This window comes from Stegostoma tigrinum, chromosome 5, assembly GCF_030684315.1.
Source record: "Stegostoma tigrinum isolate sSteTig4 chromosome 5, sSteTig4.hap1, whole genome shotgun sequence".
Lineage (NCBI taxonomy): Eukaryota > Metazoa > Chordata > Chondrichthyes > Orectolobiformes > Stegostomatidae > Stegostoma > Stegostoma tigrinum.
The window spans coordinates 36137821-36151059 of NC_081358.1; the positions used below are offsets into that span (position 1 = coordinate 36137821).

General features: G+C 42.7%; 1 protein-coding gene across 4 annotated transcripts in view; it reads left to right on the forward strand.

Annotated features, from left to right (window-relative positions):
- nsmaf (neutral sphingomyelinase (N-SMase) activation associated factor) overlaps positions 1 to 13239 on the forward strand; it is a 69405-nt gene that overhangs the window by 26014 nt on the left and 30152 nt on the right. The window contains exons 11-14 of one of the 4 annotated variants that reach the window (XM_048529405.2): positions 4351 to 4422; positions 4716 to 4824; positions 8936 to 9112; positions 9227 to 9306. In XM_048529405.2, the coding sequence (XP_048385362.1) occupies positions 4351 to 4422; positions 4716 to 4824; positions 8936 to 9112; positions 9227 to 9306 (438 nt within the window). Of the gene's footprint in view, positions 1 to 4350; positions 4423 to 4715; positions 4825 to 5948; positions 6178 to 8935; positions 9113 to 9226; positions 9307 to 13239 lie in introns of those variants that run through there. The other 3 variants (XM_059645910.1, XM_048529406.2, XM_059645911.1) reach the window with 3 other exon arrangements.

A 13239-nucleotide genomic window follows, 5' to 3' on the forward strand; every position in this document is an offset into this window, starting at 1 on the left:
GAAAGAAATGTGGATATTGTAAAGTAGGAACAAAAACAAAGTTTCTGGAAAAGTTCAGCAGGTCTGCCAGCATCTGGGAAGAAAAAAATCAGAGTTAATGTTTCGGATCCAGTGACCTTTCTGCAGAGGCTCAAAGAAAACAAACCCAGCCTTTCCAGTCTGTCCTCATAACTGAGACTTTTTATCCCAGGCAACCTCCTGGTGAATTCCCTCTGCACTCTCTCCAGTGCAATCACATCCTTCCTATAGTGTGGCAACTAGAACCGCAGATAGTATTCCATTTATGGCCAACCAATGTTTTATAAAGTTGTAACTTTCTTGTTCTTGTTCAATTTCTTGTTCTTATATCGTATGACCTGACTAATGAAGGCAAGCATCCAATATGCCGCCTTCACCACCATGTCTACTGGTGCTGACGCCTTCAGAGATCTACGGACTTGGATATAATCAAAGTCACTTTGTTCCTTGGTTCTTCCTGGGAACCTCTCATTACTATGTATGACCTTCTGTTATCAGACCTCGAAAGTGCACCACCTCGCACTTAACAGGATTAAATTCTGTCTGCCATTGCTCTGCTCAGTTTACTAGCTGATCACTATCAGACTGTAGCATGAGACTATTATCCTCATTATCAAGAATACTATTAATTTTTATGTCATCTGCAAAATTACTAACTATACATTGTACGTTCACATCCATGTTGTTAATCTACATAACAAATGATCCCAGTGCTACTTCACTGGCCGCAGGCTTCCAATCACAGAAACAACCATCCACCATCATCCTTTGCCTCCTATTTGAAGGCCAGTTTCGGATCCAATTTGTTGACTTACCTTGGATTCACGGGCTCTTACCTTTTGAATCAAGCTTCCATGTGGGACCTTGACAAAGATCTTACTGAAGTCCATGTAAACCACATAATCTGCACCACTGTCACCAATATATTTAGTTACCTTTTCTAAAAGTCAGCTAAAGACAGGATCTCCTTCTAACAAATCCATGCTGACAATCCCTGATCAATCCCTGCCTTTTCAAGCATTGATTAATCCTGTCCTTCAAAATCTTTTGCAATAACTTCCCTACCACTGACGTCAGAGTATTTGTCTGTAATTACCTGGCCTATCCCTGCTGCTCTTCTTGAACAAATGAACCACATTAGCTATCCTCCAGTCTTCTGACACTTACTTGTGGCCAACAGAGTATTGAATATCTGAATACCTAGCAACTTCCTCCCATGCCCCCCATGGCAGTCTGGGATATATCCAGTCAGGCCCTGGGAATTTATGCACCCACATGCCTTCTAAGACATCTAATACCTTCTCCTTATTAATCTTAACACGATCTATAAACTCACCATCCCAACTGAAACCCTCAGTGAATACAGATGAGAGGTATTCGTTTAAGACCTCACCCACATCCACTGGTCCCATGCACACTTTGCATCTTTGGTCTCTGATATGTCCCATATTTTACCCTGGTAATCTTCTTACTCTTAATATATGTATACAAAGCTTTGGGATTTTCCCATCTTAATGAGTTGTTTGACCACTGAATCACAATGCCAGCATAGTTTTGAATTTCTTCGTCATAAATTAAGCAATTACTGAATCTTTCAGGATGAACGATGTGTGGCCAGATTGAATACTCCGCTGGAAGACAAAAACAAACTCAACCCTAATGAATAAAGACAAAGGGAAAAATTTAGGGTTTAGAAATGCCTTAAAGAGGTGGGCACCGGGGGAAGAATACAAAACAATTGGAGTAAAGTTGACAAACATAGAACAGTGGAAAGGTTCTACTGGGACTCTCAGGCAGCTATAGCAAAATGAATGAAGTGTTAAATAATTTCTTTGTTTAGTTATATACTAGGTAGGACCTGGTGGAAGTGACATTAGAAAAGAAACAATAGAAATGTATCCATACTTAAAATTTTAATCACAGAAAGTAATTGAACTAATTAATGTCAAAGGCTACAACTGCAGAGCTGGATGGATTACATCTGTGCATTTCATAAGAATCAAGAGGGGAGATAGCAGAGGCACTATTATCTATAAATAATTTGTGTATTGACACCTGAATTGGGCGTTCACCATTTTTGCTTTGGGAAAAGCAGTAACTTTTGGTATGCTGCAGATGCGCAGTTAAACGCAGGAATCTGGACATTCCTGTCAGGAATGCTCTGACACAGCTTTACAGATATAATCAGTACAGAAAATGATGCCTTGATGTTAGCCTCTTTTTTCAGACACTAATCTTGCGATACAAGTTAGTGAAAGCTTAATACATTTTTGAATGAAATGTAACTCTTCTTTAAGTAATAATTTCCACTGCAAGCTTGTTTTAAAGTCTTTTTCAAAGTTTCAGTTCCTGGCTTAATCCCATGTTTAATTTACACTGTGTAAATTAAAAAGTGATAATTTTTTTTGAAATTCCTGATTTGTTGATTCCTCCACTGATCCCTAGCATCATAGATACCAGTCTTCAGCCAATTTGATTTACTGCATGTGATATCAAAAAGCAAGCTGAAAGCACTAGACACTGAAAAGGCAATGGGATTGACAGAATTCCAGCAATAGTATGGAGACTTGTACTCTAGACTGCGAAGACTGTATAAGGCTCTCTGTGGTAAAAACAGAAAGAATTGTGGATGCTGCAAATCAGGAGCAAAAACAAAGTTGCTGAAAAAGCTCATCAGGTCGGGCAACATCTTTGAAGAACAAATTAGAGTTAACGATTCGGGTGCGGTGACCCTTCGTCAGAACTCTGAGGTTCCACTCTATCCAGGCTTCTCAGTATTCTGTCAATGTTACTGAAGTTCCTCCTTCATCTTTCAAAACTCCAACACATTCAGACCCAGAGTACTGAACCGCTGCTCATATGATAAGCCCTTCATGACTGGAATCATTCTTGTGAACCTCCTCTGGACCCCTCCAAGGCCAGCACATTGTTCCCTAGATATAGGGTCCAAAACTGCTCACACTATTCCAAATAGAGTCAGAGAGAGCCTTACAGGAACAAAAAAAAATTGCTGGAAAAGCTCAACAAGAAGAACCTCAGCATTCCGAGGAAGGGTCACCGGACCTGAAACATTAACTCTGACTTTTTTTCTTCACAGATCAGACCTGCTGAGCTTTTCCAGCAACTTCTGTTTTTGTTTGATTGACAGCATCTGTAGTTCTTTTGATTTTGAATTTAAATCTGATGGTTTTGACAACCTCAGGCCAATACTGTTGAGAGAAAATTGATATGTCATCCAAGGTGTATATATGGAGAGGGTTTTTGAAAATCAGTGTGAGTGAATTGCCATCTAAGAAATAAGTATCTAGCTCTCACAAGAAATCACCAAGCTCTTTAAGAAAACACCATCTTATCCATAAAAGATACCACAATGCTTCCAACTAAGAGTCTTCACAGAAGACTTCACAGAGAAAACATTCCTGACAACCAGATCAGCAGAATAATTGCATGCAGACTTTGAGAGACTAAGTTTTAATTTATTTTCTTATTATTTGCGCTTATATAAGTAGGACTTGTATTTATTGAAACAGCATACCTGTAGAATTTCGTTCAGTTAAGGAATGGTTAGTAGTTAAGGGGGAATTGTTCGGTTTGTTAGTAATTCTGCTAATTTGCTCAATGTGGGGATTAAATGAATAAACTGTTACTTGTTAGTAATAAAGTGAATATCAGGGATTTTCATTTAATCATACTTTTAAACAGATTATAAAGGTGGGGTGAGCCTCTCTGAGTGTTTCAGCTTTAATTATTAGAAGGGAACCTCTTCTTTAGTCATAGCAGATTGGGGGCTCTTGTTATGATTCACTTATCAGAGGAGTTAGCCTCCCCTCCTCCATAGAACTATATTATTACAAATAAATGGATGTAGAAGCTATGGAGAGAGTGTTTGAAGTGATTTATAAGGACGATACTAGAAATTCAAGATAATACATACCAAAACAGGATCTTCAAAAGGCTGGTTCTCCTGCTTCTTGAATGGCTCAGATTGAAGATTGACATAATAATGGCCGCCAGGAAGTCTAATCAGAATTTCACAAGAAATTTCTTTACTCAGAATGATGAGAATGCAAAATGGTCTACTGCAGGAGTTGTTGAAGTGAGCAGTGCAGTTACTTTTAAGGAGAAGTTAGATTTTTATATGACAGAGAAGAAACTAGGGAGTTATGTTATAGAATTCGAAAATAAAAGATGGTAGGAGACTGCGTAGTTGTGTCAAACATTTTGTTTCCCTGTCACGTGCTCTTATCTTTAACAGTCTGAAACAGCCTAAGTGTGTCTCATTTTATGAGATTGTCAAATAATTAACACACATAACAATGCAATTTTTTTTAGGAGACAGTTATACAAGTAAAGTTGCACGAAGTAAGACGGATTTACAAAAGGCGACATGGATTAAAACCTTTGGTGAGTGTTCATGATTTAATTTGATTATATGTCTTTTATAACAGTTTTCAGTAGATGTACATAATTAAGCTATTAAAAGAATTGGATAATCAGTCAACATTCATTATTGTATATTTTCTAACCATTCATTGTTCAGCAAGGCGTCTGCTTTTACAGCGAGGTGTACAATTAAATTTCATCATAGAAATTTGGTGACTATGCAGTGTTAATGTTTGCTGTCCTGTATGTTGCCTCAGATTAGCAATGAGGTTTGTAATTTCTTACTTTTCCCATTTCATTGTTTCGCCCTTTAGGGTCTTGAAGTATTTTGTACAGAAGATGATCTTTGTTCTGATATCTACTTAAAATTTTATAACTCCAAAAATCGTGATGAGCTCTACTACTACATTGCAACCTTTTTAGGTCAGTAAATGACAAAGTTTTAGATTTAACTGCTAACAATCACGTGCCAATTCTAGGTAAGGAACAAAACTAATCCATTTTCTTTTCTCAAATCTTTGAAAACCAGCAATGTTTTTGAACAGAGATATTCTTATTTAGTTGTTAGTCAGCCTTGGAACTAGAATGAGTCTATTTTAGTCAGGTGAAAGTGTTACAGCTCTGTTTTATTTGCTTATTTAAGGATTATTCAATAAAGCCAGTTCCAGGCTTGTTCACACTGAACTTTATATTTTGTTACGATCCTTTTCAAAAATGGAATTTTGGAATAATAATGTTGAATCACTGCAGTATTCTTTTCTACGTTCTTGTTTACTTTATGGGAGCAACATTCAGTGACAGTTGGGGAACTGATATGGAAGATTTGTGAAATACCACAGTGCAAATAAACTGAATTGATGCGCATTAATGATTACTGAAGCTTTCTGGGTTAATAAATAAATTAGCTCCACTATGCTGAATGTATCTCCTTGATCCTAGCTCATTGTTTCATTCGCTATTTAACTAAGTGTTGGACAGAAACATGTTTACAGGACTGTTTCATAAGGTTTTTAGCTGCTGTATATTTTGTGGTCTAACATTCATGAATTTATAATTCTTCAAGCATTGCAGCATTAATTAAAACTATCATCATTTACTGCATCTGCCATGTCCATATCATATTAATTTATAGTAGTATCCAGTTGTTTAGTTTGTTGATTTTTGCGGTTTAACCCAAGTCTGAATTAAAAAACTGCATTATTGTGGATGATTTGAAATCTGATAGTGGCAAGAGGTGGGATTCTTTATGTGACAAATGCCTATTCGCAAATAAAATATTAAATGGAGCGAGGTCTTGAAAACAAGGAAGTCACATTGGGCATTGGAGGCTGAACTACAGATACTGCAATGCATCAAGGAGGTGGGAAGGGTGTCTGGATTGTTTTTGTGCCTGGAGACAGTCACACCTGTTAGGAAAGGGTGTTGTGATGTGGTCAGGGACGAGTGCAAGTGAGGCAAGTAAGGGAAACCAGAAGACAGGAGCGTGGGAGTGTCAGCCTTGGAATGGGAGTGTGTGTGAGATAGTTGAACTAAATGACTGTGTCACCATGGTACAGGAGTCCTTTGGAGCAGGGATTGGAGGGGAGCCAAAAGGAAAGTAGTGGTAGCTGGGACTGAAAAGCCAGCGACATTGACACAAGAAGAATCCAGATGGCTGTGTTAACTGCCTGATACTAGGGCTCAGGATATTTGCTGTGGGCTGGGTTATTACCTGAGCCATGTGCAAGTTGGCACAGGGTTAATCAGTTAGAAAGACGAATGTTGACTGAAATACAGGTAAGAGGGAAGTGGGTTCCAGATCGTTGGATCGACACAAAAAAAACCTGCAGATGCTGCAATCCAAGGTAGACAAGCAGGAGGCTGCAAGAACACAGCAGGCAGCAGTATCTGGAGCAAAGGAGCAGTCAACATTTTGGATATTACCCTTCTTCATGACTGGATCCTTGCGGAAAGCGGAGAAAGGTGGAGAGTGGAAGATGTTCCAGGTGGTGGGGTCTAATTGGAGCTGGTGGAAGTGTTTGCGGATGATACATTAGACGCACAGAGGCTGGTGGGTGGAAAGTGAGGACAAGGGGTCCCTATCTTTATTATGTTTGGAGGGGGTTAGTGATTAAGAGCTGTGGAGTGGGGAATGGAGGAAGCACACTGGAGGACCGTCTGGATGATAGAAGGGGGAAAAAGAGTGTTGTTTGAAAAAGGCATATATCCAGGACGCTTGGGAGTGGAACGTCACCTCATCAGAGCAGATGCAATGGAGACAGAGGAATTGGGAAAACAGGATGGAGATTTTGCGGAATACAGAATAGGAGAAAGTGTAGTCTAGGTAGCTATAGGAATCTGTGGGTTATTAGTAAATGTCAGTCTGTAAACTGTCACCAGAAATTGAAACAGAGAGGTCAAGAAAGGGGAGTGAGGCATCTGAGAGAAACCAAGTGAAACTGAGGGTGTGATGGAAGTTGTTAGTGAAGTTGATGGGCCAGTTGGAGAGGTAAAAACTGAGGGCCTGTAGGCTGCCTGTGTGAGGCATGGACGTGTATAGGGATTAAACATGCGTAGTAAAGATGAAGCACTGGGGGCCAGGGAACTGGGAGATTCCAAAGAGCTGGAGGGTATGGTTTGTGTCTCGGATGAAGGTGGGGAGTGCCTGGACCAAAGGAGAGAGAATGGAGTCGAGGTAAGAAGAGATGAGTTCGGTGGGGCAGGAGCATGCAGAAACGATGGGTTGGCCAGGGTAGATGGGCTTGTGTATCTTAAGGAGCAGGTAGAACCACATGGTGCCGGGCTGAGAGACTATAAGGCTAGAGGCTGTATAGAGGGGAGGTCACCAGAAGCGATGCAGTCATTGACAGTGTGGGAGACAGTGGCTTGATGGATCACATTAGGATCATGGTCAAGGAGGAGGGAGGATGTGGTTTTGGAGAGTTGACATTTGTAGAGGTCCGTCCTCCACCTTTGTCAGCGGGTTTGATAGTGTAACAGGGATTGGCTTTGAGAGATTGAAGTGCCGCACATCCAGAGGAGGAGAGTTCGGAGTAGGTGGGTGGTTGATGTCACGTTGGCAGTTAGCAATGAAGAGGTCCAGGGCGGGTAAGAAGCCCTAATGGGGTGTCCAAGAGGAGGGGGAGGAGGAGGAGGAAGGTTGGAGGTGGGAGAAGAGGTCCCCGGAGGGTGGTCAGGAGTCTATATCGCAGAGGTGGCGAAAGAAGAGTTTCATGTTGTGGAAGGCATGGAACTTGTTGATGTGAGGGTGGAGGAGCTCATAAATTGCTTAGTTGCCCATTGTGTTCAGGGATGTATAGATTAGGTGCATTAGCCATGGGAAATGCAGGGTTACAGGGATAGGGTAAGGGCCTTGGTCTGGGTGGAATGGTCTTTGGAGGAATGGTGAGGACTTGGGCTGAATGGCCTGCATCCATACTGTAGGAATTCTGAGACTATTATTAAAGACATTAGAACAGGGCACTTAGATATGTTCAAGATAATTTGGCAGAGTCAGCATGGTTTTGTCAAAGGGAAATCCATGTTTATCTAACTTATTGGAGTTTTGTGAAGAAGTAACTTTTGCTGTAGATAAAGAGGAAGCAGTGAATGTATTGTACTTAGATTTCCAGAAAGCATTTGTTAAAGTGCCACATCAGAGTTTCTTGTGAAAAATGAAAGCTCATTGTTTAGGGGTATCACAGTGGCATGAATTGAAGATTGACTGGCTAACAGGAAACAGAGAGTAGGCATAAGTGGGGCTTTTTCAGGCTAGCAGGACGTCACGAGTGCTTTGCAATTGGGGTCAGCACTGGGGCCTCAGCTCTTTACAATTCATATAAAATGATCCAAATGAAGGACTGAAAGGTATTGTAGCTAAATTTGCTGATGACACATAGACAGGAAAGTGAGTTGTGAAGAGGAAATAGAGTCTCCAAAAGGATATAGCTAGCTACTAAGTGGGCAAACATCTGGCAAACGGAGTACAATTTGGGAAAGTGTGAAATTGTCTATTTTGGCAAGAAGAATAAAAAGAAGCATTTCTCTAACTGGTGAAAGGTTGCCTAGCTCCGAGATGTAGAAAGATCTGGGTGACTTCATATCTTGTTATTTCTCTTCATCACCAACTATAACTTCTCAAAACTTTGTCTTTGACCGCATCTTGTTCATCTTTACTTATGTTACTTCTCTTAACTGCAAAGTTTCTGTTCCTGCCACACCCATGCCATTAGCTGCATGAAGTTTCCATATAACTGCAGACTGTGTTTGGGTTGATTTCAGACAGTGTAGGTGGAATTTCCTGGTGTCCATGAGTGGGTGAAAAAGTGGTGATCCCAGATGTATGGGATGGTGGCTGTGAAATTGGTGATATTCCTGGTACCTGCCTACCTGTTCCAATTTTATAAAATTTTCCAGAGGTAGAAAGGAGCTGCCATGTTCAATTGTTCATGCCAATTGAGCATTATTGGTCCCCTTTATAGCAAGAAGCTAATATCCAATTACTTTCTGTAACAATAATTGCAAAGTTTATTTTCCCTCACATTTCTTCCTACAGAAAATCATATTATTGAACACACTGCTGAAAGCTGTATGCTACAATGGCAAAGAGGATATCTCTCAAATTATCAATATCTCTTGCACCTGAATAATCTGGCTGATCGCAGTTGTAACGACCTGTCTCAGTATCCCATCTTTCCTTGGATCATTGCTGACTATACTTCCTCAGAATTAGGTAACTCTGTCAGTACTGTTTCTCAAACCCATATCGCCCATTTGTATCTTAAATGATGTTATGTACATCTAACTGCAATTATCATAGCCCATCTCTACTTTTGTCTTGAAACAGATCTGTCCAATCCTGAAACATTTCGTGACCTTAGGAAACCTGTTGGTGCCTTAAATAAAGAGCGTTTAGATCGATTGTTGGTATGGTTCCTTTTTCAAACGGATAGATCATCTTTGGTGCTTTAATTCTGAGCATACCTTGACAGTATTTTGAAAGTTGTTTGGAAGCAATTTGATATCCTTTGATGATTACAGATATTTATTGTTTGTTTGATTTATTTATTTATAGTCGCATGTACCAAAACACAGTGAAAAGCTTTATTTATGAGAAGTATAGATAAGTCATTGTAAACAAAGGATGTACAGATGAAAAAGACTTAGACAGAGACATACAGGTTACATTGCACAAGGCATGTGCTAGGTGAGAGATAATGGGAACTGCAGATGCTGGAGAATCCAAGATAATAAAATGTGAAGCTGGATGAACACAGCAGGGCAAGCAGCATCTCAGGAGCACAAAAGCTGACGTTTCGGGCCTAGACCCTTCATCAGAGAGGGGGATGGGGTGAGGGTTCTGGAATAAATAGGGAGAGAGGGGGAGGCGGACCGAAGATGGAGAGAAAAGAAGATAGGTGGAGAGAGTTTAGGTGGGGAGGTAGGGAGGGGATAAGTCAGTCCAGGGAAGACGGACAGGTCAAGGAGGTGGGATGAGGTTAGTAGGTAGATGGGGGTGCGGCTTGGGGTGGGAGGAAGGGATGGGTGAGAGGAAGAACAGGTTAGGGAGGCAGAGACAGGTTGGACTGGTTTTGGGATGCATTGGAGGGCTGGTTGTGTGGTGCAGTGGGGGGAGGGGACGAACTGGGCTGGTTTAGGGATGCGGTGGGGGAAGGGGAGATTTTGAAGCTGGTGAAGTCCACATTGATACCATATGGCTGCAGGGTTCCCAAGCGGAATATGAGTTGCTGTTCCTGCAACCTTCGGGTGGCATCATTGTGGCACTGCAGGAGGCCCATGATGGACATGTCATCTGAAGAGTGGGAGGGGGAGTGGAAATGGTTGGCGACTGGGAGGTGCAGTTGTTGGTTGCGAACTGAGCGGAGGTGTTCTGCAAAGCGGTCCCCAAGCCTCCGCTTGGTTTCCCCAATGTAGAGGGAGCCACACCGGGTACAGCGGATGCAGTATACCACATTAGCAGATGTGCAGGAGAACCTCTGCTTAATGTGGAATGTCATCTTGGGACCTGGGATGGAGGTGTGGGGGCAAGTGTAGCATTTCCTGCAGTTGCAGGGGAAGGTTCCGGGTGTGGTGGGGTTGGAGGGCAGTGTGGAGCGAACAAGGGAGTCACGGAGAGAGTGGTCTCTCCAGAAAGCAGACGGGTGGGGATGGAAAAATGTCTTGGGTGGTGGGGTCGGATTGTAGATGGCGGAAGTGTCGGAGGATGATACGTTGTATCCGGAGGTTGGTGGGGTGGTGTGTGAGAACGAGGGGAATCCTCTTGGGGCGGTTGTGGCGGGGGCGGGGTGTGAGGGATGTGTTGCGGGAAATATGGGAGACGCGTCAAGGGCGTTCTCGATCACTGGGGGGGGAAAGTTGCGGTCCTTGAAGAACTTGGACATCTGGGATGTGCGGGAGTGGAATGTCTTATCGTGGGAGCAGATGCGGTGGAGGCGGAGGAATTGGGAATAGGGGATGGAACTTTTGCAGGAGGGTGGGTGGGAGGAGGTGTATTCTAGATAGCTGTGGGAGTCGGTGGGCTTGAAATGGACATCAGTTACAAGCTGGTTGCCTGAGATGGAGACTGAGAGGTCCAAGAAGGTGAGGGATGTGCTGGAGATGGCCCAGGTGAACTGAAGGTTGGGGTGGAAGGTGTTGGTGAAGTGGATGAACTGTTCGAGCTCCTCTGGGGAGCAAGAGGCGGCGCCGATACAGTCATCAATGTAACGGAGGAAGAGGTGGGGTTTGGGGCCTGTGTAGGTGCGGAAGAGGGACTGTTCCACGTAACCTACAAAGAAGCAGGCATAGCTGGGGCCCATGCGGGTGCCCATGGCCACCCCCTTAGTCTGTAGGAAGTGGGAGGAGTCAAAAGAGAAGTTGTTGAGGGTGAGGACGCCTAGCCGAACTCGTCCTCACCCTCTCTCCCTCTCTCCCGATTTATTCCAGAACCCTCACCCCATCCCCCTCTCTGATGAAGGGTCTAGGCCCGAAACGTCAGCTTTTGTGCTCCTGAGATGCTGCTTGGCCTGCTGTGTTCATCCAGCCTCACATTTTGTTGCTAGGTGAGATCAACATTAGAAAGATCAGCATTATTTGAAACTAGAGAGTCCATTCATCAGTCTGATAATCACCGGGAAGAAGCATTTCCTGACCCTGCTGGTGTGTGTTCAGGCTTCTGTATCTTCTGCCTGATGGAAGACGTTGTAGGAGAATATTTCTGGGGTGCGATGAGTCTTTGATGTTGACTACCTTTCCGTGGCAGCAAGGCACGTAAATGGAGTTCACGGATGGAAGTTTGGCTTCCTTGGTGCCCTGGGCTGTGCACACCACCTTCTGTAGTTTCTTACGGTCCAGGACAGAGCAGTTGCCATACCAGGCTGTTATGCACCTGGATGGCATGCTTTCAATGAAGCAGCTGTAGAAATTGGTGAGGGACCTTATGGACATGCCAAGATAATCATATAACTGGGAAAAAAAAGCTCAAATCTGGTGTGCAGCAGGCAGTTTGTATTTCTAGCTTTCGCATCAATTTAGTGCAAACTCTCGCCATCCTGGCATTTCCCATTTCCATTTATGTAATGCTACCCAATTAAAATAGCATTGGTTAACTTTTATTTTCATATTAGTTTTGTATATGTTGGAGGATGTCTGTTAGCTCAGTTGGCTGGATAGCTGGTTAATGATTCACAGTGACGCCAACAGCATGGCTTCAATTCCTGCACCTGCTGAGTTTACCATGAAGGTGTTTCCTTTTCACCCTCTGCCTTCACTTGAGGTATGTTGACCTCCATGTTAAACCACCACCAATCAACTCGCTGTATTGAGAGTGCAGCCCTGTAGTCTGGTAGGACGATGGCAACTTCACCCTCCATTCGTTGAGCCCAACAGCAAATACATCTGAATAGTCATTCATTCATTCATTGGCAATACCTCAGAGACTAGGATGACTGCCTTCCACTCTCAGAGTGAGTCTGTAGGTGGCTGTACAGATCGATGTGGCTTCCGCTGGCTCTGTTTTAAGTGGGGCACGTGGTGGTCACAGGAAGGGTTGGGTGGGACACTGGAGTGACAACACAATCTTTTCGCTGTTTTCACCTGACATCTGCCTTTATCATGACAGCAAGTCCCGACGTGCTTGATGCCACCCTGGATGCTCCTCCTCCACTTCCATGGTCTTGGGCCAGTGATTCCCAGGCGTCTGTGGGAATGCTGACTTTGCTGAAAATAATATGCTCTTATTGCACTTGTGTCTTGGTCGCTTCTCCTGGCTGGCATCCTATGTTCAATAAGTTTCAGCTCATTCAAAACTGTGGATATCCTTTATGTGCCAACAGTCTACTCATTTGTAATCTCTATGTTTATTGACCAACATTCCATAAGACCAAAAAACAGAAGTTACTGGAAAAGCTCAGCAGGGTCTATCTGAGTCTGTGAAGAAAAAAAAAAATCAGAGTTAACATTTCGGGTCTGGTGCTCCTTCCTCGGAAATATTCCATAAGACTAGTTCCCTAATGCCTCTCACAAAATTGTTTATCTGCATGTTTAAATCCCTTTTTAACCTAATTGTTTCCGATGTTATCTGTATAATTTTCTCCAATCCTACAGCCTTATGAGAATCATACATTGCTTCACTTCTTTCATCTTGTGCATGTCCTCTGTCACAATTAGTAGCTGTGCCTTCAACCTTCCAGGTGTTAAGCTGTAGAATTCCATCTTAATGTCTCTCCATCTCCTTAAAATCCAGTTTTAACTGAAGTCGTGTACCACAACTCTGCCATAAATTTTTTGGCTTAGCTTTCACTTTTATTTGATTTTGTTTCTGTGAAATGTCTTGAGATGTGGTTCTATATTAAAGGCATT